At 43.3% G+C, this 27,092-nt stretch overlaps 1 protein-coding gene across 2 annotated transcripts; it reads right to left on the reverse strand.

Moving 5' to 3' along the window:
* Window positions 1-973: 973 nt before the first annotated feature.
* On the reverse strand, window positions 974-26,281 carry KCTD17 (potassium channel tetramerization domain containing 17). Of its 2 annotated transcripts, none has more exons than XM_073000076.2 (6): window positions 25,839-26,281; window positions 20,572-20,680; window positions 13,904-13,995; window positions 12,285-12,380; window positions 7,138-7,263; window positions 974-1,158 (listed from the first exon to the last, which is right to left on the reverse strand). In XM_073000076.2, exons 1-6 carry the CDS (start codon window positions 26,073-26,075, stop codon window positions 1,096-1,098), a joined length of 723 nt encoding a protein of 240 aa, XP_072856177.2. In that variant the 5' UTR covers window positions 26,076-26,281; the 3' UTR covers window positions 974-1,095. The 2 variants fall into 2 exon arrangements, with proteins under 2 accessions (XP_072856177.2, XP_020643410.2); XM_020787751.3 differs by lacking the exon at window positions 974-1,158 and adding an exon at window positions 1,628-5,368 and having other exon boundaries at window positions 25,839-26,146.
* Window positions 26,282-27,092: the final 811 nt, after the last annotated feature.

The following is a 27,092-nucleotide window of genomic DNA, read 5'->3' on the forward strand; positions in this document are numbered from 1 at the left end:
TATTCTTTAGCACTGAAATAGGCCGGGGATATAGCTGGCTAAATAGAAGCCATGCCAGATCATTTCACAAAACCATTTCTATGTGGGCCTTGTTGAGAAGTTAGTAGAAAGACTTTGGTGAGCATACAGCAGGCAGAAAAGAAGCTGTATGCTTGAAGATGCTAATACATGTGAATTTAGATACATGTGAATTTAGAATTCAATGCATTTAGAATTTAGCCACTTCTGTCCTGTAAAACAAATGCAGTTTGTCTCAGGGTTTTGGGGGTGTGGGCAAGACAGAAGGAAGACTTCAAATGCCTTTATGTAATCAACATTTTCCATTTACTTTCCCATAACAAGGAGCATCTGGTTTGCATGATCAGAATAACAGGAGATAATAGTATGGTCTGTGAAATTCATTCAGGAATTATTACATGGTATCCTCAGGAATAATTTCATGGCTACCATCTCAACTAAGAGAATTATTGATAGGCAAACTAAAATTGTTTGTCATTGTATGAGAAGTAAATGGTGTTCAGTTAGCATGACATCTAAATGAAAGAGGATACCCTTCTTTCTGCTATCCTAATAGGCACCAGGAATATCACATAAGCTGCACAGGAATAACTTCAGAAGCTACAATCTGAACAATTTATCTCACGGCAGACCTGTTCCCAGGTAAGCACCGAAGGTAGACTACTTTCTCACATTAGAGTTTTTAACTCTGCTCATGACTCGGGATCAATCCCAGGTAGCTGGCTCAAGGTTCACTCATCTTTCCATCCTTCTGAGATCAGTAAATTGAGTACCCAGTATGTAGCCTGCATAATTAAATTGTGAACCACCCAGAGCTTGTTTTAAGTGCTATGGGGTGGTATATAATCTCTGCTGTCTGTAAAATCATCCCTGTGCCATCAGTTCTTGGCTATTAAGGAGTTTCCCCTCTCCTTCCCCACCCCTCCGGCTTCCTGATGAGGAAAAGGATTCCATGGGAGCATCAGGTGCTTTGGGGAGAAATTGGAAATCTCTTCTTTCGAATAATAATAAAAATAATTGTGGCTGAAGGCATCAACTTACAGCAAAATAATTTCAACCAAGGACTTTTTACAAGGTTTAAAGTGCATCATGCAGATATGACTTTTGTGCAGCTATTGAACTCTCTCCCATGCAGCAAACCTGGAGTGAAGAAAAAAAATAAAGGGTCAGGACCATAATGGTTTTCATGTGATCTCTCCCAACAGGAAGACAGTGGGCACGACAGCAGGCGTGGGTGGCTAAGTCTTGGGTCAGTGATGAAGAACCATGTAGAACAATGGTCCCCAACCTTAGGTCCCCAGATGTTCTTGGACTGCAGTTGCCAAAAGCTCTTGCCAGTGCAACTAGTGGTGAATGCTTCTGGGAGTTGCAGTCCAAGAACGTCTGGGGACCCAAGGTTGGGAACCACCAGAACTTAGGAAAGTTACTTTTCAAATTACACCTCCCAGAATCTTGCCAGCTTTTGGAGGCTCCAAACATAACCACACCACCTGTCAGAACTAGAGCTATATTAAAGAATTACAAGTTCGACACCACAAATTTTTCCAAGAACACAAAATGCAACATGTAGAAGCTGTTGAGTTAAAAAAAAAGACAGCACACAAAACTATTCTAACTGATTGTCCACCCAGATGTGTTTTATTTTACAAAGTACAGTACAAAAATAAAGATTTAAACGTTAACATTAAAAAAATTATCATTATCAGCATCATATCCTGAGACATCTTGCTTGTTAATAGCTTAAAAAGTAATAATGAACAAAGGCAAAAGACAGAATGAAAGTAAAAAAAAAACACAATGAAAGATACAAACATGAAAAAAAAACTTGGTGGGTGGAAGCACATTCATAAATAAACCATGTGAGCAAAGAGCACCAGTTGTCTATAGAATTATGGGGTATTCAGTTAAGATTCCCACACAGCAGGTGAAAGGAGAAGCCTGCAATATCTAGGACAGAAGTGGTCAATTTTGTGGGGTTGAGATGTTGTTGGACAACACCTGTAGAGCAATGGTTCCCAACCTTGGGTCCGCAGATGTTCTTGAACTAAAACTCACAGAAGCCTTCACCATCAGCTAAGCTGGACAGAGTTTCTAAGAGTTGTAGTCCAAGAACATTTATGGACCCAAGGTTGGGAAGTCCTGATATAGAGCCACAAATTGGTCACCACTGGTCTAGTCTGGGATTATGGAATTTATGGTCCTCCAACTGTTTGTACTTCAACTCCCAGAAGCCCCTGCTAGCATGGGTGATGGCAAGATACTGTGGGAGTTGCAGGCCAAAACATGTGGAAAGCCAGATTCCTTACTCATCCTAAAGCCAACCTCTCCCTGTAGGTGGCGATACAAGGAAGCGCTTTGTAGGCAGAGCCTCACAGATACTCTACAATCTTTCTTGTAACAGAAAACAAAGCCCTTCCACACCCTGAGTTCTAGTGCAAAGGAAGGGACTGATATGCTTCCAAGTTCATGTGTTTTGTGGCTACAGAGCAAAGCCTGGGAATACAACTGCTTTAGACTACAACTCCCAGAATTCTAGAGCCAGAATGGCCATTGTTGACTGGTTATTATAGTCCTCCTTCCAAAAATACAATATAAAACAAAACCTTTCCCAAGCTTTGATGAACAGCTACAGTGCATTATTTGTTCCTGTGAGGCAAATATATTTTTTGTATATACAAAAGAAGGCAGACACGGATATTTTCATGCAAAGTACAAGGAACTATACCTTCCCTTCCCTTCCTTTCCCTTCCCAAAAAGAATCAGGCAAGGAAGAGACTTCATATGGAGAACTGACAGCAATTTCGATGCTCTTCCTTCTGTTCTGACTTAGTTTTGATTGTTCAGATCAGGGACGTTAAGAGCACTTAACTCTGTATTGGATTGCAGCCAACACCAGGACTTGGCCAAAAGTTTTGGCTTCTTGAAGATGCTAGTTACACGTTTCTAGTCCTCAAAGGGAGAAGAACAGTATTGCCATAGATAGACAATACCTGCTGAAAATGTTGATGGAGTTGTGAGGGAAGGGAGGGAGGTGGTGCAGATCTACTATGCTCAGAGCCTGGACATAATGAGTTACAAGCAATGTTGTTTCCTGTAACAAGCTAAACTTCCTCAGTAATGAATGTACTTTAAAAAAAATGAAGTTGCTTTATTATTAAACAAAGAAAGGAGTGAAGTTACTTTATTGACGTAATAAGCAACATTTTCTTGTTACTTTGCAAGAGCATTTTAGAGGAACTTTGACACAATTTTTCAAGTTTCATCAAACTTTTTTCAATCACAATTTTTAATAAAAAGTTGGAATACAGGAAGTTATGTAACAAATTATTTTTTAAACTAGGAATAAGGAACTCATGGTCCTTCAGTAACATAGAACTGCAAGCTCCTGTTATTCATACTATTGGCTCTTTTTTCCTGTGATTGATGGGACTTGTAGTCCAACAAATCTAGCTGGCCACAGGAGTTTCGCTCTTGGTTTGAACACTGTAATGATAATAAATTACTTTTGAAACACTAATCAGTAACAAGAATAAATTATTTTGAAACTTTTCCAAGCTCTAATGATGCCCTGTATAGTTTCCTCTCCCTTCCAGTGGCTCCTGGGCCTTCACTCACCATCCCACCATTCCCTAGGCCATGTTCCTTGGGCTCAGAAGGCAAGCAGTGCTACCAGAAACAAGCATATTAGCTAAATACATCTCTGGATAGAATAAGAAGAGAAATGTGGCATTTTGTGGTGCAGAACCTTTGTTCTTGTTGTTGTTTAGTCATTAGGTCATGTCCGACTCTTCGTGACCCCATGGACCAGAGCACGCCAGGCCCTCCTGTCTTCCACTGCCTCCCAGAGTTTGGTCAAATTCATGTTGGTAGCTTCGATGTCACTGTCCATCCATCTTGTCCACTGTCGTCCCCTTCTCCTCTTGCCCTCACACTTTCCCAACATCAGGGTCTTTTCCAGGGAGTCTTCACTTCTCATGAGATGCCCAAAACATTGGAGCCTCAGCTTCAGGATCTGTCCTTCCAGTGAGCACTCAGGGTTGACTTCCTTCAGAATTGATGGATTTGTTCTCCTTGCAGTCCAGGAGATTCTCAAGAGCCTCCTCCAGCACAACACTTCAAAAACATCAATTCTTGGTGGTCAGCCTTCTTTATGGTCAAGCTCTCACTTCCATACATCACTACTGGAAAAACCATAGCTTTGACTATGCGGAACTTTAAGGGGCAGAACCTTAGGGGTTTTTTTTTTCTGTATCAACTCAGATGCAGCATTATTTGTTAGCCCTGGGGAACAGCCAGAGCGGATCAATGGAGAGCATGCATTTGCATGCAGATGACCCCAAGCTGAGATGCTGCCTTCTTCAATTAATGAGCCCTAAGGAACAGAGCCAGAAAAATTCTCTTCTTGAGAATCCGGAGAGTGGCTGCCCATTAAGGACAAGCAGTACTAGGCAAAACATCTCATATGCTATTTTAAAAAGCAGCTACTTATCTTGACTGCTCAGCACTTTAAAGGCAGAGCAACCCACAATTCTGCATTTTATCATCCTCCTCCTCCTCCTCCTCCTCCAAGATTCTGTACTCCTGGATCTGTAAAGAGGTAGCCTAGATTAGAAGACAAATGCCAAACAGGGATGCACTTGGGTTGCCATCTCCCAAAAGATGCCAAGGTTCCTTTTTGGACTACAGGACCTGGGCACCTCCAAGCTGGCACCTCCAAGCAGCCATGCTGGCTGAGGATTCTGCGAGCTATAGTTCAAAAGATTGCTTTTTAAAGCTCCGATACTGCCCACCAAAAGAGTTCAAGAAAAGAAGCTGCTGGTGGGAATCATGCAGATTAAGTCTGACTGTGTGAACAAGGGCTGTACTTGAAAAAGAGATAGGGGAGAAGGAGGAAGATACCAGGCGGAACAGAGGCCCAGGAAATAAATATAACTGAGAAAGGGAAATATTTAGATTGGAAAAGAGGAAAATTAAGTTACAAGCCAGGAGTGGATACAGAATCCTAATGTTTTAAGTTGACGAGTTTACTATAAAATTCAGCATATTTTTTTAAAAAAAGTTTACATCTAAATATAGCAGCTGCCGCAAAGAAATGTTCTTGTCCAGATATTTCTGATCCTTTGGCCACTGCATAGTGCTTGCTCCTGATGCTTGTGTTTGCATACAATCTCCCTCCGTGCCTCTCCACCAGCAGGAAGACGGAGGCTTGCCTTTATTTTTGACACCAACTTCCTCAGGGGTTTTCTGCACTTTTTTCCTCTTCTGCTTCAGCTGCTGCTTCCTCCTGTTCCTCCGCCACTTCCTGGAGTGGCAGGACTTGCTCCAACTGCTCTGGATCATCCTCTGCGTTCTGCATCTCAGGACACCATGGAAAAGGAAGGAAAAGGGTGGGTGGGGGGAAAAGCACTCACAAGGTCAGCCTTAATTATCTGAGCTCCTCTCTAAACTTTTAACAACCAGCTAGACAACTCATTTCCATTTGGGGCTTAGAAAACCAGCATGTCAGCTAGGAGACCGGATTATTAAAGTAGGGTGTCCCAGGTTCAAAATCTTGTTTCTGCCATCAACTCACAAAGCGGCCCTAAGGAAAGCCACTGACCCCAGAGTCCATCTCTCCATCTGCAATAACAGTAGCAGGGCTGATTAAACTGATCTGTCTTACAACATGGGTCTTACACCACAGGTAGGCAAAGTGTGCCCCCTCCCACACTTTGCCTTCCCCATCTTGCTGTGTTTTGTGAAGATTATTGATTAACAATACACAACAGTGCACGTTAATAGCTCTGAACTCCTTACAGTACTTTTAAAGAACAGTATAACTTTAAAAACCAGTAAAAACTTTAAAAAGAACACTTTAAAAACCATCATATTTGCTAGAGCATGAACTTTGGGTATTACAACCTGTTTCATCAGATGTATAAAATTATCCCAAGCTGCTAGCGTCTATTCATGCATATGTTTGTGGGTGAGGGCAGACTGTAGGCCAAAAGGTCAAAGGGAATACAAGTAGTAGCCACTATTTATAGTAGTCTTTCACAAAACACTTGTTGGGTGATATCCTAAAAGTGATGAACTCTGTCAACCACATGTAATGTGATTTAAGAAGAAAAAAAGGTTTCTCAGGTTGAAATCATAGGAGATGACTGTTATTCAGTTGTTTGGAATCTGTTTTTTATTTTATTTTTTTTTTAAATACTTTAAAGTGTTAAATTATTCTTCTAGAATTTACATGTCTCAGCGGAGGTCTGTGAGGTCCTAATACACACCTCTATCCAGAGCAGTTCTGACAAGGGATGGGACGTTTGGATTGTGAAAACCCCAGAATTCACCCAGAAACCACCACCATCCCCAGGCAGAATTCGAGACATAGGAAAAGCAAGGAGTTTTCAGAGCAGTCCTTCCTCCCTTCATGCCCTTCCCAGACCACTTCTGCGTGAACAGCAGAAAAGCAGCCCCGGTACACTATGGGAGGCTGTTCTGAAGCCTGCTTGCTTGGGGGCTCCTACTTCCAAAATTCTGCCTGGGGGAGCTCTGGATTAACTCTGGGAGTAAAAGTTCTAAAAATCCCATCCCCAGTTCCAAGCCAGGTTTTTAATCATAGACCTCTCTTTCTATTTGACTTCCATCTACAGCTTTCTAATGACGAACAGCTTCTGTTCCCGAAACACCAGATCAGAGAGGAGCAGCCTTCAGCCCTCCAGTTGTTGTTAGGTTGCATCTCCCATTATCCCTCGCATCTCCCCACCAGGGCTAATGGGAGTTGCAAGTCAACAAAACTTGAAGGGCTACAGGGTGCCCACCCCTGCTCTAAACAGTTCCAAGGCTTACCTGCTGTAGTTCAATCACAGCTTTTGGCAACCAGCAATTCTGATGCAATCCACCAACAAGGTTGTGTTCCCTTTACAATCTACAGTTAAGGGTCAGCATTGGGCCTTGGAACAACATTCTTTAATGAATGAACCAAAGGTTTGAAGCTAGATGCCATGCTTCCCATTTAATAGGAAAACATAGGCCACAGTCCATAGAAGAATGGTAGGTTTTCACAATTTGCCCTCTCAAAAGAGAGTACTTGGGAAAATGGGTCAATTAAAGTTCAGGATGTTAAATAACTGCCCTCACCTTAACTTTCCGGCTGAGCTCAGGACAGGGGCCACTGGGTGAGCTGCACAGCTCCTTTGAGACGACACACAGAAACTCTGATTGGTCCTCATTCCCATAATTATAGGATGACCCAATATTCACCAGCTGGGAGGCAAAGAGGAGAAGAGGTTCATTATTGCAAGAGATGTAAAGTTAGGTACACTTGCCTATTTCATGGCTTTAAATAGTAGTAGTAGTAGTAGTGGACAGACACCTTGAGCACAATATACCAGACATAAGAGTAATAAAAGGAAAATATATCTGCATAATTGACATTGCAATTCCAAGGAATACTAGAGTTGAAGACAAAGAGTTGGAAAAAAATAACAAAATACAGAGACCTGGCCATAGAAATAATTTGTTTGTGGGTGAAATACATTTCACTGGTCCCTTCAATCATTCAGGCATTGGGAACAATGCCACGTAATTTTATAAAATATTATAATCAGCTGCTAATCTCTGAAATAGTGCCACCAGAGTTGCAAAAAAAAATGGCAATACTAGGAACAACATACATATTACACCAATATATAACTGATAGGGTTATGGTTAGAAATTGTATCTGTTATACAATACCAGTCAAAGATTGTGTCTTGTGTTTTTGAATAATACAATGAATATATCTGTTCTAAATAGAGGGAAAGGGGATAGGGAAATGGGGGTGGCAGATATATAGGAGCTGGGGAATATGGGAGCAATACACAAAATTCTAGCCTGGGAAAGGGGAATAAAAACACTATACAGTCATGCCCCGCTTAACGATTGCCCCATATAACAACAAATTCGCTCCACGACGATGTTTTTGCGATCACAATTGCGATCGCAAAACGATGTTTTAAATGGGGTTTTTTCGCTTTGCGAAGATCAGTTCCCTCCTTCGGGAACCAATTCTTCGCATTACGATGATCAAAACAGCTGATTGTCGGGTTTTCAAAATGGCTGCCGAGTGCTCAAAATGGCTCCCCGCTGGGTTTTTGACGGATTCCGCGCTCTACAGGCACCGAAAATGGCCGCCCCTATGGAGGATCTTCGCTGGAATGTGAGTTTTCAACCCATTGGAATGCATTGAACGATTTTCAATGCATTTCAATGGGCTTTTAAATTTCGCTTTACAACATTTTCGCTTAACGTCTTTAAGTGAGGCACCACTGTATACTATTTTCTGATAGGAAGCCTATCAGAAACAGTGGCTCTGTGACATGATTTAAAACCATTTTGGAATCTGAAAGTTATAATGGGACAGAAAACATTTCCCAGGCAAGCTCAAATACAAGACTTGCATGCTGGCATTAATTCAGGGCTAAAAAATATATGCCCTCCAGATGTTGGAGTCAGCAGAGCTAATGGTGAGGGATGATGGAAGGTGTCATTCAGCACGTGTGAAGGGCCAATGATCCCACCCATCTCTGAGCTTATTTAAAGCAGCTTTCACAGAACAGCTGTCTCTTGCACCTCGAGCAACACAAACCTAAAGGATAAGCAATGCATCGGTAAAAAAAGGGGGAGCTATACGCCACTGCAAACCACCTTGTGCTGAGTATTAAAAGTTAACAACAAAGTACTAAATACTATTCTGTGCCCTGTTTGCTTAGGTAAGATTTGGGAATATGGCCAGCATAAAAATGCACACATCATCAAATATAGAGAAAGCTCCATTAACATTTTATAGCCGCAGTCTTATGCATATTTATTACAGAATGAACCCTACAGAAAGGAGCAGGATTTACTTATGAGAAAACACGCACAGGATTGGATTATGCAGCAAGTGTCTTACAGTATAATTTTGTATATCTCTCCTCCACAGTTATCTCCACTGAGTACAATGGGACTGATTTGAAGGAAATCGAGTATATAACAGCAGCAATAAATTAAGCGGTGCAAGTTGATTTGATAATCCTGCTGGACAGTTTCTAGAACAAGGGTAGGTCACTGGCTGTACAGACATTTTGTCCTACAACTCCTATAAGTTCTGCCCAGTGAGGTCAATGGCAAAGGATTCTGGGAACTGAACTCCAAAACACCTGAAGGGCCTGATATTTCCATACCCAATTAAGAACTTTATATCTCTTAGCATTCTCTCTTCATACTTATTTTGCAATGTATTTTAGAGAGACAGAGAGATAAAGATTTGTGCACATGCGTAAAGTCCTATCTTAAATAATATGATTATACAAAGGTTTGGAATTGCTGCAACTCCTTGACCTAAGAGAAGGACCCTTATAGCTCCCTAATGTAGCCTCCTGGATCAGGAATGGATCTCCCCATCCAGAGACTACAAAGCACCCACTGACTTGGTGCAACTGATCGCTCTCCAACTTTAGCCCAGCTTTGCCAAATTCAAAGTCCATATATAGTTGGCAGTAACCACTCCCATCATCCTTACCTATTGGCCATGCTGATTAGGGATGATGGAAGTTGTAGCTCATCAGCATCAGTCCATGTGTTAATTTTTTTATATTATTAGATTTATACCCTGCCCATCTAAGACAGATAGGCTACTCTGGGTGGCATTACAAAATTTAAAAACAATAGAACCAATGAAATGCAAAAATCCAAGATGTACAAATGTAAATATTACAATATAGCAGGAGGGAAAACCTGCCTAAATAGCCATGTCTTAAGTTTCCTTCTAAAGACACCCAGAGAGGGAGCCAGGCAGATCTCTATGGGCAAGTTGTTCCAGAGACGAGGGGCCACCACCGAGAAGGCCCAGTTCCTCGTTCTTTCCTTCTGGGCCTCCCTCGGCGTTAGGCCCCTCAATCGCCCAGCCTGGCTAGAACGAGTGTCTCTGGCAGAACAGGGTGGGAGAAGGCGCTCTGCCAGATATTAAGGTCCTAAACCATTTAGGGCTTTATAAGTAATCGTAAGAACTTTGAAATCAATGCGGAAACAAATGGGCAACCAATGCAAGGGGCAGCGTGGGGAAAATAGGTTGGTGCCTCTTCACCCCAGTTGGAAGTCTGGCCATGGCATTTTGTACCATCTGAAGTTTCTGTGTCAATCTCAAAGGCAGCCCAACATAGAGCGCATTACAGTAATCTTGATACTACAAGCACATGGACCAAAGTGGTGAGCGCCCCCACATCAAGATAGGGATGCCGCTGGGCAATGTGCCGAAGGTGGAAATGTGCAGAACAGACCGCTGACGACACCTGGGTCTCCATGGTGAGCGCCGGGTCCAGATGTACACCCAAGCTGTGAACCTCACTCTTGGTGGTAAGAGTCACACACCCCTGAAAGGAGAGGGAGTTTCCTAGACCACTGATGTCTTGGGCACCCACCCAAAGGACGTCTGTCTTGCCCGGATTCAGCCTCAGTCCATTCTCCTGTATCCATTGTTGAAGAGCCCCCAGGCAGTGTTCAAGGGACAAGACAGCATCCACTATTGTTGGAAAAAAGGAGATGTAGAGCTGAGTATCGTCAGCGCACTGATGACACGAAGCCCCACATCCCGATGACCCCTCCCAGCGGCCTCATATAGATGTTAAACAGCATTGAAGAGATAATTGAGCCCTGTGGGACCCCACAGTTGAGGCTCCACGGGACCGAGAAACTCTCTCCAATCTGCACTCTCTGGGGACGGTCCTCCAAGAAGGAACGGCGCCAGGCCAAAGCCACGCCACTAATTCCCAACTCGGAGAGCCTCCCCAGGAAGATACCGTGGTTGACGGTATCAAAGGTGGCTGAGATATCGAGAAGGACCAACAGAGACATTTTGCTCCTGTCGGCCTCCCTCAGCAGGTCATCAAACAGGGCAACTAATGTTGTTTCCATGCCGTGGCGCGGCCTGAAGCCCGGCTGGAATGGATCCAGGGCACTGGTTTCATCCAGAAAAGCCTGTAGCTGATTGGCCACCACCCTCTCAAATATCTTGCTAAGGAATGAAACATTGGTGACGGGCTTATAACTACCAATATTGTCCGCCGCCAAGCTCAGGTTCTTCCTAATGAGCCTAATGAGGGTCTCCTTGAGGGTCTCCTCCTAATGGGTCTAATGAGTGTCTCCTCCTGGAGAGACCCATTAATTATTGCTGTAGCCCATTCAGATGTTATAGGCGTGGCTGCTTTGATTAGCCAAGCCGGGCAAGGATCAAGGGAGGAGGTGGTGGCACGACAGCCACGTCAAGCACTCTGTCCACCATATCTGATGCCACAGGCCGAAAGTGGGTAAGTCTCATCGGGCAAGATGGAGAGCTGGACATCTCAGCTCGATTTACTGTTTCCAAATAGGGGGCAAGATCCCGGCGGATGGCCTCCAGTTTTGATTTTTTAAAGGCTGTAAATTGGTCAGGTGAGATGCTAGAGGGAGACAAATCACTACAACCAGTTTCGGAAAGACTGCACACTATACGGGAAAGTTCCACCTGCTGACTGGAAGCTTGGCTTATCCAGACAGCAAAGTAAGATTGACTAGCAGCCTTCACCTTAGATTGGTAGAGGTTAGTCTCAATCCTGACAGCTATTTGATTATTTTCCGTTGGGTTCCACCTCCATAGGCACTCTAGCCTTCTCCTATTTTGCTTCATTAATCGCAGCTCTGGGTTAAACCAGGGCGAAGGGCGATCTCTCCGCCAGAGAGGGCGTTTAGGTGTTTGCCACAATGCTCAAACTTTGTGAGAAAGGGAGCTTTAAATCCACCAGTCCTCCACCCCAGCCTCAATCAAATTTAGCCAAATCATTCTCATTCTCCCTATCCGCCCAAGCTTCCAAACACATTTACTAAGAAGACCCGCATAAAAGCTTAAGGAGCAAATCTCCCCCAAGTCATCTTTGTAACTGAAGCATTATTTCTGCCTCAAGTCAACCAGCTTAAAATTATGCAGAAATATGGTTCCTTAATTAAGTTACAAAGGTCTTGAAAAAGATCAGCTTTAGCGGGACCTGTTCAAAGACAGTGGAGCCCAACAGAAAATCCCTGCAGAGTCATGGAGCAGCATCAAATGGGAAAAGTTGCAGCGTTGGACTAAAACTCTGAGAATCCCACAAACAACATGGCTAAGGGTCATGCTGACAGTGGGGCTCTGGGAACTGTGGCCAAAAAAAGGAAACCCCATCCTCTATGGGAACAGTTCTGCTTCCCAGTACATTCCACCCCCCACCCCAAAATTGCCACCACTTCCGGTATACCTGTTCAAACCGCCATCCATCAGACATTGTGGAAACCATCTGCGTGAGCTCCTCCTCCTGACACTGCAGCACTCGGTACACATGCTTTGGAGGCACCTTGAATAAACAGAAAATACAAGCACACATCAACCACCCAGGCGGATCCTGCACTAAGGAATAGCATCAGAGGTTGCTTCTAGAGCCTGGAAACACTTATTTTCTGGACTACAAATAGCAGCCACTGTGCAGAAAGGTAATGCTTCTAAGTGCTGGTTGCTTCTGACCCTCCACATACAAGACAACAGATGAGAATGATCTACACGCAGGCAATCTAGAAGGCATCCAGATATTTTGGACTACAACACCCACAATCCCTGATCAGTGGCCAGGCTGGCTGGGGCTGTTATAATCCCACAGAACTGCGAAATCCCATAGTTTTAAGCTCACTAACCAGACCTGGTGTACATGGTATTGCAAGTTAAATACAGGCTGGCTTGGGAAACAGTTATAGTTAAGCAATAGTGCACATTCTCACCATGGAGAGCTTGGAGGGCTTCAGCACAAGCTAAGGCAGAGATGTAATGGTGATCTTTTTTTTCCCAATCCCAGCTATTTTTAACATTTTATCCCAGTGGGGATGGACCCCTTATGAAGAGATTTCCCAGAGCAAGAGTGAGGACAAATGCTGGGCCTTGTCTTCCCCGCCCCCTCTTTTCTTGCAGATTCCCTGTGCAAGGTTAAGATGGGCAGTCCTGTGGTGCTCAGGCCTGACGTATCACCTTGTGCAGAACCTTTGCATCTTTCTGATGCTCTTGTCACCCTCTCACACTGGTCAGTTTCAAATGACATTGTTAGTGAAAGAGTCGGAAATGGACAAGGGGTGCTGATAAAGAATCCTGAAGAACAGTGTTGGTTTCCATGCACTGGATTTCACAAAAAAGAAACTGAGGACATGGCGGGGGGGGGGGGGAGGAGAATCCTGGAAGAAGGAAAAGAAAACACGGAAGATCCCATAGAAAACTGTGGGACAGAGAAACACTAGATTCATGACCCTAGGCAAGACTACATTCCTACCTAGTAAATGACTTTTTTTTGCATACTGCTATAAAAGGAACAAGAGCCCCATTAAAAGACTATTTCCTAGAAGCCCACTGCCAGTGATGATGCTGGTTAGGAAACGCTGGGAGTTGCGGTCCAACCTCCCCATATTTTCTCTTCTCTGTTCTTGTTCCCGCTCCCCCTGCAAATGATATTCTCTTTGCTTCCAAGCATTCCCAATGGACTCTCAAGAGTATCACTCCCAACAGTGGTTCTTTTGCCCTTTTCTATTTTGCAATTTAAAAATGGTAACTCAAGACGCAGGATAGCAAGCATTCAGAAATGAACACCATCAGTGCTCATTCAGCACTGTCCCTGGGGATGAAAGATTGGCCTGATTTCTCCCAGTTCTGTCAAGATTTGCTGCTTAGCAAATTTCACAATGTGGAATTTTAACATTTTTGTCACTTTGGGAGAGATGCAGCACCTTTTGATATCCATCTCAATTTCTTTGCTATCTAAAGACACACACACACACACACACACACACACACGCACACACACACCTCAAATAGACCTTGTGAAACCACATCCTATCACACCTGTGTTATAGTGTAGTCCTTTTCCTCCAGTCTGTCCTTTATCAGTCGAATAAGAGAGCCAATGTTGTAGAATTCAGCTTCTTCCAGCACCCCTAGAAGTAAAACAGGTGGAAAGCACAAGATATACAGGAATGAGCACAGAGCAGCTATGAGGTCAAACTGGGTTTGGTCTGTATCCTGGCTATCCCGTAACAAGAAAGCCTGTAAGTTCTAGAATTCAAGCTAATTGTGGTGAGAATTATATGCTGTAAATGCCTGATGATTAAAAAGATGAAATTCTGAAAGGCAACCAGTTATAAGCAAGATGATGGAGCACAAACCTGCACCCACATATGCAGAGTCATTCGAATTAAACTCAATTGGATTTATTCAATGCTGGGTGTGTGCCAAAGTTCTGTGGATCAGTTCCAGCACAAATACAGAGAGAAAGAACATGATCTGGAAGAAAAATTCAGCATCCTAGGAATCACAGCTTTGGGACATGGGCCTTTTAAAGGAAAGCAACATTTTTCGTTCTGCAACATAGGCAACCACTCCTGAAATGTCAAAAGCCAAAGAGTGAGTTGAATACGACTTCTGGAAGTTGAGGGACAGAAAACCAAAAGCCTTCTCATGAATAGCTGAAACAGCAGAACTAATTACACAACATGGACATCATGTCTTATTTTTTTGTCAGCCAAGAACTGCCCACAGCCATCACCAGGGACATTTAGGACATACCACAGCCGATGTGAAGAGAGAGAGCAAGTCAAACAATCTTTACATTATGAACAAGCAAAAAGCCTGCTAGACACAACAGAGGTTGCCCAAGCTAGCATCATGCATCTAGGAAGCCCAATACATATAAAAAGACCAAGGAAATAAAAAAATAACCAATTACTCTGTATTGCTCGCCACCCAGCATTTAGTGTTCAGAAACAAGGCATGTTCAAACATGCTTATAAAGCTTTTCTTATTCAGGAAATCTGCCTGATCAGGATTCTTGTCATGGGGAGATTTGTAAACAGGGCCAGTCGAACTTGGCCAAAAACCACTTTCAAGACAACATACAAAATGTATAAAAAACACTAAGGAAGGCTAGGCATAGGTTGGAACATAGCGGTTAGGATTGTGTGGACAACCACACTTACAGGTGAGGAAGATTGTCTTTGGGGGAACCCTGGGAGCTGCCCTCCAAGGAAAAATTCTGTTTTCATCTGCCCCCCATACGTCTTCCCCAATTTAAACCTTTACATATCAAAAGTGAATATTTATTTATTTATTTATTTATTTATTTATTTATTTATTTATTTATTTATTTATTTATTATCATTTGCAGGCCCCTGTTCTCCTGATGAGGGGACTTGGCAGACAACATTAAGACATGCAGAATTAAAAAACACAGTATATTATGCTCTAAAAAGGATTTAAGCCACAACAATAATTAAAAATACATTACATGATCAAAAACATTTAGAACTTTGAGAACACACTAAGCTGAAAACCAGAATGCAGTTTATTCGGTTATTAAAAATCTGCCTGAAAAGGTGGGTCTTCAGCTGTCAGCAGAAGGAGGGGATCCAATCTAATCTCCTAAAGGAGAGCATTCGACCATCTGGGTGATGCCACAGAGAAGGCCCTCTCTTGTACTCCCATTAAATGTACCTGTGATGGCCATGGGACTCAGAAGAGGGCCTCCTCTGAGGAGCCTAAGAGCTGAGAAAGCTCATATGGGGAGATATGTTTCTTCAGATAGTACAGACCTAAGCCATATAGGGCTTTATAATAACCAGCCCTTTGAACTGGGCCCAGAAACAGATTGACAACCAGCACAGTTGTAGTAGCAGGGGTGTTATAGGCTCCTTATAACTGGCCCCAGTCAGTCATCTGGCTGCTGTGTTTTGAACCAGCTGAAGTTTCTGAACCATCTTCAAAGGCAGCCCCACACAGAGTGTGTTACAGTAATCCAAACGGGATGTGAATAAGGCATGTGTCACTGTAGCCACACACACACACACACACACGTGAGCTTTAGATTACAAAGTAGTGGAGGAATTATTTAAATTTAAAAGCCAATCAGCTCTTCTCCACATGAGTGACTGCCCTTCTGACAAAAGGAACAAGGCCTAGAAATCAAATAAATAAATAATAAAAACTATGAGCATATTGTGGCCATGTTCCTCCTTGAAAGCAGAATTATAGAATCATCCATGCAGTGCTGTTGATGCAGAACTCAAATGCAATTCCTGGATATTATCATCAGAAGAAAAAAAAATACACCGAGATGGGACAATAATATTACCACCATAAGGGGCAGTCTTAGGATCCTATATCTACTGCACATTCTTAAATACATAGAAGAGGTACATCAATCAATCAATGTGGGACTTTCTTTTTAATGAATGCAAAAAATACAGCACCCACAAGATAAGGCAAAATGCTGATAACTATGGTGCCTAGAAAATGAAACCGGGGGGGGGGGGGGAGGAAGAAGTGCAGATCTTCAGTGAGATTCATTTAGGTTCATGGGAAGAAACTGAAGCTTTTTGTTCCATTATGAAGATTTAGGGTTAATTTGGAGAACCTTGTTACTTTCCTCATTTTAACAGTAAAATGAAAATGTGTACAGTAAGAACAGGCAAAGACTTTGTGTTAATAAATCGATAAAAGAATTCCTCAATGAAGATGTAACTCTTCCATGTCAGTTAGAACATTATCCAGTATTATTAAGCTATAACATTATTTTATTATCCAGTTTATTTGTTAGCAATGCTCTAATTGCAGTGAAGTCTCTGTGACAAGGGACAAAGTGAAATGCCCTTCAAATAACCTTGAGGCTAGAAATACTATCAAGGATCACAGAAACAGCTTTCCTTGGAGGCTCATCTTTAATTGGTTCAGTTGCTCCCTCCTAGGAGTAGAGGCTTTGAATTAGATAATTGACTCCCCCTCTAAAAGAGTTCTACCCACTTTGAACAGAGCTGAAAAATGTTTCACTGCTTGGACTGTAACACCCATACTCTCCCAGACAGCAAGGCCAAAATTCTGCAAGCTGTAATCTATCCCCTTTCAAAACAAAGATAAATAAATAGTATGGTTCCTCATCTTTGTACTATGATTTGAATTCCACACAGAGCCTGTTGTGATAGCACTGCCCACAGTTGCTCCTCCAACTGCAGTCCAAGAATTCCTGTGGGATGCTGATCAGAGATGCCGCTGCTTTTTTACAACATAGGCAAATGAAAATCTGCCTCTGATTTGGTTTGCCAGTAGTTATTTGCATCTCTCTTCTCCCCTGGGGCACACATGACCTTCTGCTCTAGCAAGCGAGGGAGATGGGCGCTTAATGAACGCACAAAGGAATTGGAGCAATGCTTAGGAACCAGCCTTATGTTGTTACCCAGAACCCATCTGGATGTGCCATCATCTTTAGAACTGTGCTCTCACAGCATTTCTCTTCCTTGGTAAAACTACATGAGTAAGCAACTCAAGCCATTAAGAGCCTGAAAATGAAGAGCGGAGATCTCCCCTCCCCTTTTCGCCAATGGCTGTTAATGCCTTCATCATCAAGATGGCCACACGGACTTTTCCCATCCTTGCCCGTGCACAGCATTCCAGCTCCGAGACAGAAAGCAGAGATGGAGTGGTGCTGTGACATGAGGTCACTACAGTTGAAAAAGCCACAAAAGCTGCAACAGAGGTTTGGAAAAATTACTTTTTCGGACCATGGCTGTCAGAATCCCCCAGGATTCTAGGACTTGCAGACAAAACCAAAACGGTTCTTGAAATTTTGATCCGAGATCAGGTCATCTGTAAATCTGTGCTCATACTTTCTTTGTTTGAATCAGAGTGTTGCACAATTTAAAATTTGCGCATATAGCAAGCGGTTCTTCCTTTGTGTTCATTCTTCTTTTAAGGTGCAGAAAATGAACCAAAAGCAAAGTACAGTGGTGCCTCACACAACGATGTTAATTGGTTCCAAAAAAATCAACGTTGTGTGAAACATCGTTCTGTGAAACACCATTTCTCATAGGAATGCATTGAAAACCGGTTAATCCGTTCCAATTGGAACAGATTGCCATCGTTCAGTGAAAATCCCCATAGGAAACATCGTTGAGTGAAACAATGTTTCCTATATTGGAATGTATTGAAGCTGACTCAATACATTTCAATGCCTTTGCGAAGTCCTTTTTCGCTCCTGTAAAAGTATCTTACAATGTTTGGAAGCTGTTTTAAATGATTGCAATGGTTAGTCCACCTCCTGAAACCTATGCAAACTGATTTTGGTGTTGTTCTGACACTTCGTTAATTTATGATGATTTTTTGAATTTTCTCCATTGGAAACCATTGGATGGTCTGTCTAATGGTTTCCAATTGAAAAAACAAAAAATCATCATAAATTAACGAAGTGTCAGAACAACACCAAAATCAGTTTGCATAGGTTTCAGGAGGTGGGCTAACCATTGCAATCATTTAAAACAGCTTCCAAACATTGTAAGACACTTTTACAGGAGCGAAAAGGGAGATCGGGAAAGGGCTCTTTGATCTCCGTTTGCCTTTTAAAGTTCTTCCCGACCTCTATTTTCGCACCTGTAAAAGTGTCTTACAATGTTTGGACGCTGTTTTAAATGATTGCAATGGTTAGTCCACCTCCTGAAACCTATGCAAACTGATTTTGGTGTTGTTCTGACACTTCGTTAATTTATGATGATTTTTTGTTTTTTCCATTGGAAACCATTAGACAGACCATCCAATGGTTTCCTATGGAGAAAAAACAAAAAATCATCATAAATTAACGAAGTGTCAGAACAACACCAAAATCAGTTTGCATAGGTTTCAGGAGGTGGACTAACCATTGCAATCATTTAAAACAGCTTCCAAACATTGTAAGACACTTTTACAGGAGCGAAAAGGGAGATCGGGAAAGGGCTCTTTGATCTCCGTTTGCCTTTTAAAGTTCTTCCCGACCTCTCTTTTCGCTCCTGTAAAAGTGTCTTACAATGTTTGGACGCTGTTTTAAATGATTGCAATGGTTAGTCCACCTCCTGAAACCTATGCAAACTGATTTTGGTGTTGTTCTGACACTTCGTTAATTTATGATGATTTTTTGTTTTTTCCATTGGAAACCATTAGACAGACCATCCAATGGTTTCCTATGGAGAAAAAACAAAAAATCATCATAAATTAACGAAGTGTCAGAACAACACCAAAATCAGTTTGCATAGGTTTCAGGAGGTGGACTAACCATTGCAATCATTTAAAACAGCGTCCAAACATTGTAAGACACTTTTACAGGAGCGAAAAGGGAGATCGTTGTGTGAAAATCCCCCATAGGAAACATCGCTGTGTGAGGCAGCAAATTTAACAGAAAAAGGCATCGTTGTGTGAATTCATCGTTGTGTGAGGCACTCGTTGTGCGAGGCACCACTGAAATTCAGAAGACAACCCTCTCCCAATTTCTCCACCCCTACAAGGAACAGAAACTGCTAGTACAGAAGAACACAGTCATTGATTTGCAAGAATGGAAGATTGCCTATCAAAGCTAGTTCAGCAAGGCTTCAGCTGAGCCACTAGTGATTTGGAACAACCAAAGTATCTTTTCTATCCTTCAGGCTGTGGCATTTTGGAAAGAAGGCTTGTTCTGAAAGTTCACATCTTGCCAAGATAACAACATTCTATAAACACTTCAGACATCCAAGTAGTAGTGTTTTTTCAAGGATCAAAACATAAAGTCATGAGATGATCTATTTACTCTATTCCCTGTATTCTATAAACACAACTACCACAAATGTTGACATCTTCACTGTGGATGCTAGCATTTTAAAAAAAAAGATAAAATGAGGTCCCACCACAACAGGAACCAGTGTTCATGCTGCATTCATAACAGATGTTAGCAGCAGTGTAAGTAAATCTCCTTTAGGATTGCTAATTCGTTTCCATTCCCCCATCAAGTTGTCTTTTCAAAGCATTTCCCAAAATTGTTTGATAACAATTCCCATCATCTCCATTCAGTATGCAATTGGACTACAGTGGGGTTTTGACTTGAGAACTTAATCCGTATTGGAAGGCGGTTCTCAAGTCAAAAAGTTCTCAGGTCAAATCTGCATTTCCCATAGGAATGCATTGAAAACCATTTGATCCGTATCTGCTCTTTTCCGTCCATAGAAACTAATGGGAAGGTGCTATTCCGCCTTCGACCACTAGAGGGGGATATTTTGTTTCTTTTTTTTCTTAGGTCAAGAAAGGTTCAGGGAAGGCAGGGAAAAGACAGTCCAGGCAGTCCAGTACCAGGCAGTCTGAAGACTGTCTCCCAATCCACTCTCTAAACGCTGGGAGGAGTGAGGAAGCAGACAGGCACCCTTTTCACTGGCCAACAGTTAACTGAAAGTTCACATTTTGCACTTTCCCTGCCTCCCATGTGGTTTTTTTCAGTTCTTAACTCAAATCGAAGTATGTAAGTCAAGTCAATATTTTCCTATGAGAGTGGTTCTTAAGTCAAAATGTTCTTAACTCAAGCCGTTCTTAAGTCAAGACCCCACTGTACAATGCTGACTTGTGCATCCAGCTCTTACAGTCAGCTCAATTCCTGCCTCCAAGCTCTACCCCAGGGATTTCATTCACGTCATGGGCTCCTTCAAGCAGCAAGAGATATCTCTGGGTATGATCATTCCACAAATGCAAAGACTCACCTTCCTCAGCCATATCTTTGTCCAACACTAGTTTCCCATGTCGGAGGAAATTCAGAATGGGTCCAAAGTAAGTTGGGTCCCTATCAATGAGGTATGCTCCAGTCTCATCCTAACAAAACAAAATCCAAAAAGCAAAGAATAGAGTAAGTCCCATCTTAATTAACTCTTATTTTTTTTCTCAACTAGAAGAGGCGTTAGTGTTTTACAGCAAAATAAGGAAGAAAAGCGTAAGAACTCCAAATTCTTTCCCTGGCTATCCTACTAGGGCAAGTGAGAGAAGGACTGAAGGAAAGTATGCTGACTCAGAACTAACTTTGGTGGAAGAAGCGGTAGTATGAGCATAGGCATCAGGAAGAACAGGAGGAAAGGAGACCAGGAAGCTGAGGATGGCACAGATCTATGGAGAGAGGATGCCCACATGCCTGTCCTCATTGTGGGCATACTGACCCTCACTTTTGTGGCCTAGGAGTCGGAGCTCCTCCACCATTTAGCAGCACAATGGTGGAGGAGCTCTGACTCTTGGCTCATAAGAACTGCACTAGTTGGGAGCTGGGTGACATGGACTCACTGATGGACTTAAGTGAAGTAAACCAGCAGGCAAGATACAAAGAACATTGACTGTGGACTACTGAATGTAACTAGGATCAAAGACTCTGGTAAAGGTAAAGGTTCCCCTTGACAATTTTTGTCCAGTCATGTTCGACTCTAGGGGGCGGTGCTCATCCCCGTTTCCAAGCCATAGAGCCAGCGTTTTGTCCGAAGACAATCTTCCGTGGTCACATGGCCAGTGCAACTTAGACACGGAACGCTGTTACCTTCCCACCGAAGTGGTCCCTATTTATCTACTTGCATTTGCATGCTTTCGAACTGCTAGGTTGGCAGGAGCTGGGACAAGCGACGGACGCTCACTCCGTCGCGTGGATTCGATCTTACGACTGCTTGGTCTTCTGACCCTGCAGCACAGGCTTCTGCGGTTTAGCCGCAGCGCCACCACATCCCAAAGACTCTGACCAAGTTATTTATCCATTAGCTCAGTGGTTCCCAACCTTGGGTAACCCAGATAGTCTTAGACTTCAACTTCCAGAAACCTCGGCCTGCAGAGCTTTGTGGTAAAGGCTTCTGGGAACTGCAGTGCAAGAACACCTGAGTTTCGCCAAGGTTGGCAATCACTGTGTTTGATCATTCTCCCATCCAAGTGACAATAAAGTGTTGTGCTTTTATGGACCAAAGAATGGAAGAGGGATGTCTGGCTGAAGTGGACAATCCTGGTGGTATCACACTGATTTAGGAATAACTGGACATTTCTCATAATTCAAGGATGTGGCTCTCCTTTAAAACAAGCCCTGTGCTTTATGTGCACCTTGTTTCAGCATGGAAACAACCAGTAGGAAAAGATTTCAGATCATGGTAGAAAAGATTTTCAGATCATTCAATGCCTTTATTGAAGTCTTCAGCGTAGCCACTCTTAGAATGCTACGTTCAGATAGTTGCTTTATCACAGACAACACTATTGCACAATGGAAAATGTACAGAAAAAGACAAGCAAAATGATCAGAAATTGGAGTGGTTCTTTTATGAGGAAAACTTCTAAAATCTGGGACATTTTAATCTAAGGAGAAAAAGCAAGTAAGAAAGGATATGAATGAAGTTTATCAAAAATATCAGTGAATTTGATTATGAGCACCCCCAGTTTCCCCCTTCATCATGACATGATATGTTTGCTTAACCTGAACCATTTATTAAACAGCAAACATGGTCAAAACCAGGTGGCCAACAGGGCCTAACTATCCTACGTGTCAACAGGATACCTGTCCATAACTAGTCTCTAGCCTGTTTTTAATGGGTCTTCAGGGCAGCAGGGGAGAATTCCCTTTCCTCTACCAGTTCTGGCACACCACAGAGGTGGGAAAGGCATAGAGTGCCATAACAGTGGTGCTGGATAGCCACTGACACCTGGCTCTGGACATGGGTAGACTAAGCCTTCAGCCCAGCATGGCTGGAAGGACTGTAGCATTCTGAGAAGCAGCTGCAAGTAGCCGCTGCTCTGGGGTTGACCCACTCCAGGCTGAGCCCGACTTGACCAGTGGAGGAGACAGATTAGGAAGCCTGAAGTGGGTATGTCAGTTCGGTTGGCTGGTTGGCCCCTGAGGTGGGGTGTGTAGGCTTGGTCTCTGTCAGCATCTCTGGGCTCACTGCTGGTGCTCTCCACAATGAGTCTCACTGAGCCTCTGTTACTCATGGCACACTCTTGCCACTTCCTCTCGAGGTACATGGAGGTCAGCCAACTGGACAATCCAGGAATCACATCTCCGAACAACCTCTCTGTGCCGAGATCACACGTGCTCTCTACACCCTCAAGTTTGCAAGCCTCTCATGAGTCTTGAGTCCTCAGAGCTTGTCTCTCCCTTCTGCAGCCACACCCTCCATCTTCTCCATGACACCCCTTAAGTCTCTGTCTGTGTCTTGGTCGGCCCCCAATCTATGGGAGAACTGCAGGTGGAAGATGGTTTAGGTAGTGAATGCCTTTGAATGCCTGAGGAGTGGGGTCCCGGCCAGTCCCACATTGATTCAAATAAAATGTATTAAAACAACTTCTCAGAAATATTAATGCTATCATGTGATTTATTCCCAGAAAGAAGTGCACCCTTGTTTGCTCTTAACCCTACTTTTCATATTTTTCACAATCTGCTTGCACAGCTGACTCCTCTTTTTACTGATGCCTCTAGTGGCTTGGCTTTCTATACAACACTGAAGAAGGACTATAGCTAGAGTTGTCTTCTAATGGCATGAGAGTACGGTTACACTGCATAGCCAATTTGCAGGCTGTACTGTGTTTGAAATCGCAGTCAGTGCTTACCCAGCGGCTGTGGGTTGACTCAAGTGTTCACCATTCATACTAGATGCAAAGTGAATTGCATTCCAGTCCATAGCCACTCCCCCTTTCCTTCCTTCCTCTGGTCTTGCCTCTGCCAATCTCATAGGGAACTGACAGGGGTGTAAATATGGGAAATAATAATGATGATGATGACATAGCAGTAAGGTGATACGGTGACTTAATGCTAATCTCATATATGTAAGAATTTTTTAAAGAATTTTTAAAATTCTGGGAGGAAAGAAAGTGGAGTGTGTTCTTTTGCTCCTGAACCTCACACCCCAACTGCTGACATCACCAAAACACTGTCTACAGACAAGGCCCACAAGAATGTATCACAACTAACCACATGGGGGAAAGTTTGAATCCTTCCAGCCTGAAAAAGCTGAAGCCTATTCAGTGGCAGAGGAAATAAAGCCGCTTTGGGAACAAAAAGGGCTGGACAGATTTGAATCAGCCTTTGCATCACATGCTGAGTAAAAAATACTTCAAATTCACCCATTTTATAAGCAAAGGAAATCCAGTGGTATTTGATAATGTAGTTGCACCCTAAATATTACTGAAGAACACTGTTGAAAACAATCCTAACAGGGCTTCCCAGATTTCCTAGCATTTTGTCAGATTGAGAGGGAGGAAAAAAGCTCCAGGAATAACATCAGTCAGATTTAGAAAATAGGGCTGACAGGCTTGTTATTTCTGATCTCTATATTGCTGTTAATCTCTGGAGATACAAACTGGTTTGAGAACTGCAGACTTTTTCTGATGGCATTTGCTATACTGATTATTCAGAAAGATTGAAAGATGCAAAATTTGATGGAATCTCGTAAAGTTGAGGCTCTAATCCAAGAACTGGTGAACTCTGTTTACAAACCTTTTAAAAAAAAAAATGTAATCCTTATTCCATGAGATCTTTGAGCTATAGCAGCTTTTAAATTAGAACGATCACCACCACAGGCTTGAAGATCAAAACAAAGCAAAACTTTTAAACATCTTAAAAAAAAAAACACGTAAATTAAAAAAATGCATTTTTAAAAATCACCACTGTTTATCTACCCTGAAAATTACATGTGGTATTGAGAAAGTCGATGGGGGGAGGGGGAATCTCTCCTACAAGATTACACGCAGGGATCATCCAATGAAGAAGAGGTGTTTCTTCACACTCTGCAGAGTTAAAATGTGGATTTCACTACCGCACAACGGAGTGATGGCCACCAGAACTGATGGCTTTAAAGGGAGAATCAGACAGATTCATGGAGAAGTGGCTGTTAGCCATGATGGCTCTATTATTGCTTCTAATGCCAGAAGCACTCTACCTCTCAGTTCCAGTTTTGCTGGGAGACTGGAGTGGGAGAGTGCAGTTGTTTTCACGCTTGGCTTGTGGGCCTCCCAGAGAAATCTGCTGGGCCATTTATAATGTATGAAAGATGAAACATTAAAGCAAGCACTTGTTTTAATTCTCTCTCTCTCTCTCTCTAATGGAATGCACTTTAAAGAGAGCAGTGTTAGCCTGCTTCAGCAAAAGGACGAAATCAAGAAAAAGAAAGGTATTGCAGCATCTCTAAAAGAGTCACAGAATTTCAATGCAAACTTTTGCGGATTAGATTTTACTTCTTTCTTTGGGCACCAAAGAACACACAGAAAAAATGTTTGTCTTTAAAAGTGCCCCAATAATTTTGTATTATATTTTTCTTTTGTTTTTAAAGATGCAATCCACACTTCAGGGGATTGAGCTCAACACCCTTCGCCTATCCTTTTTCTAATCAGGAAGTTGTGGACCTCCTGAGAGAAGAGGAAGCAAAACAACAGAATCATTTCCCGGGGGGGGGGGGCAAGGTATCAACACGCTTTAACACGAGTACAAACAAACAGCGGAGGCGATGTTGCAACTGCCCTAAGGGATAAAACATGTTCAGCCACCACAAGCCATGGGTTGGATCCAGACTTAAACCGCCCTCTTGAGTTAATCCTCCCAAATCAACTGGACTCTTCTTAGTCAGAGTGATTCCTGGCTCCAACCCAACGGACTTGCTGCTTGCTGTATTCAACTTCTGTCTCTGTGGACCCGGACTGGATGGATGCCCTCCCAGACCCCCGGCCAGGTCTCCGTGGCCGACTCAAGATCCGTGGCTAAACCGGGATCGCCCCTTTCCAAATCTCCAAAATGCAAGCTTTTTTTTTTTTAAACGCGGGTGCACCAGCCTTGACCGGCGTCACGCCAGCAAAGGGAAGGAGCCCCGGCTGCCGGTGCACGGCTAACATCGGGAAGACCCACCCGGGTGCCTGAACCGGCCAAGTCAGTCCTTCGCCCGCTCGAAAGCGCTTTCCCCCCCCCCCCCCACCGGACCTCCTCCGCACGGGCGGCACAGCGCCGCTCCTCGGCGGGGCCGCCGCTTACCCGATCCGACTGGAGCTCCTCTCTCTGGCAGAGGCGGCAGAGGAAGGACTTCTGCTCGCGGCACAGGGTCTGCCGGGTGGTCAGGAAAATCGTGCCGCCGACGTTCAGCCGCACCCATTTGCCCCGGTTGCTGGGCGGCGAAGGCGGCGGCGGCGGCGGATGATGCTGGCGGGGGCTCTCCCAGGCGTAGGAAGCCCGTTGCACGGGCTGCGCTTCCTCCCCGCGCTCCATCCTCATCTCCCTTTCTCTCGCGCGCGCGCGCGCCGCCGGGCGTCCCTCCTCCTCCTCCTCCTCCTCCTCGCTCCCCAAGCAGGTGCGGAGCGCGAGCGAGGGAGGGAGGATTCTGGGAGTTGGAGTTTTTCCGAGGGCCCGCGGCCACAATCCTAGGGGCCGGATCTGGCTTTCGGTGTCTTAGCGGAAGGGCGGCGTTGCGGGTTGCCGTCGTTGCCCAAAGAGGAGCGCGTTGAGATCGTGGTTACGACGGTTGTCGAGGTCTAGAAGGGTTAGTCAGCCTCCACCGGGGGAGCTGCGCTGTCCTCAGCCGCTGTGGCCGGTTGGACTGCAACGCCCATCATCCTTCGCAGCTGGGAGTTGCCGTCGAACAAAAAAATCCCAGATTTTACTCACTCCGATGTATTAATTCGAGACAACCCACGACTTCCGCGGATGCTGTCCGGGGCATATGAGATGGTATAGTAACTTGACCATGCTGGTTGGGGATGATGGGGATTGTAATTCAAGGCATCTGGAGGCCGCCAATTCGGGAAGGACTGATTCATGCAAGAGCACGAATTGCATTATAAATACTGTACAGTATCATGAATGTAGTGAAATCATGTAACTATTTATTTAGAAACTCGCACTGTGTTCAGTGAGGATTATTTGCAATAAATATGAATGGCTTTGTATACTTACCTGCAAATTAGCCTAATTTTTTATATCTTAGATGCACATATACAAATAAAGCCCAAGCATGTGAGATATATATATATATATATATATATATATATATATATATATATATATATATATATATATATATATATATATATATATATATATATATATATATATATATATATATATATATATATATATATATATGCAAGTAAAGGTACCTGTGCAAGTTGTTCAAGACGAACTACAGTATAGCTCCTTGGCTACAAGCACGCAAGATGGCAAATACATTGCATATCAACATCTTGTGCTGCATCCCATTAACTAATGCAATCCCCGTCAGCCCTAAGCAAGACT

Source organism: Pogona vitticeps, chromosome 5 (assembly GCF_051106095.1).
Source record: "Pogona vitticeps strain Pit_001003342236 chromosome 5, PviZW2.1, whole genome shotgun sequence".
NCBI classification, from domain to species: domain Eukaryota; kingdom Metazoa; phylum Chordata; class Lepidosauria; order Squamata; family Agamidae; genus Pogona; species Pogona vitticeps.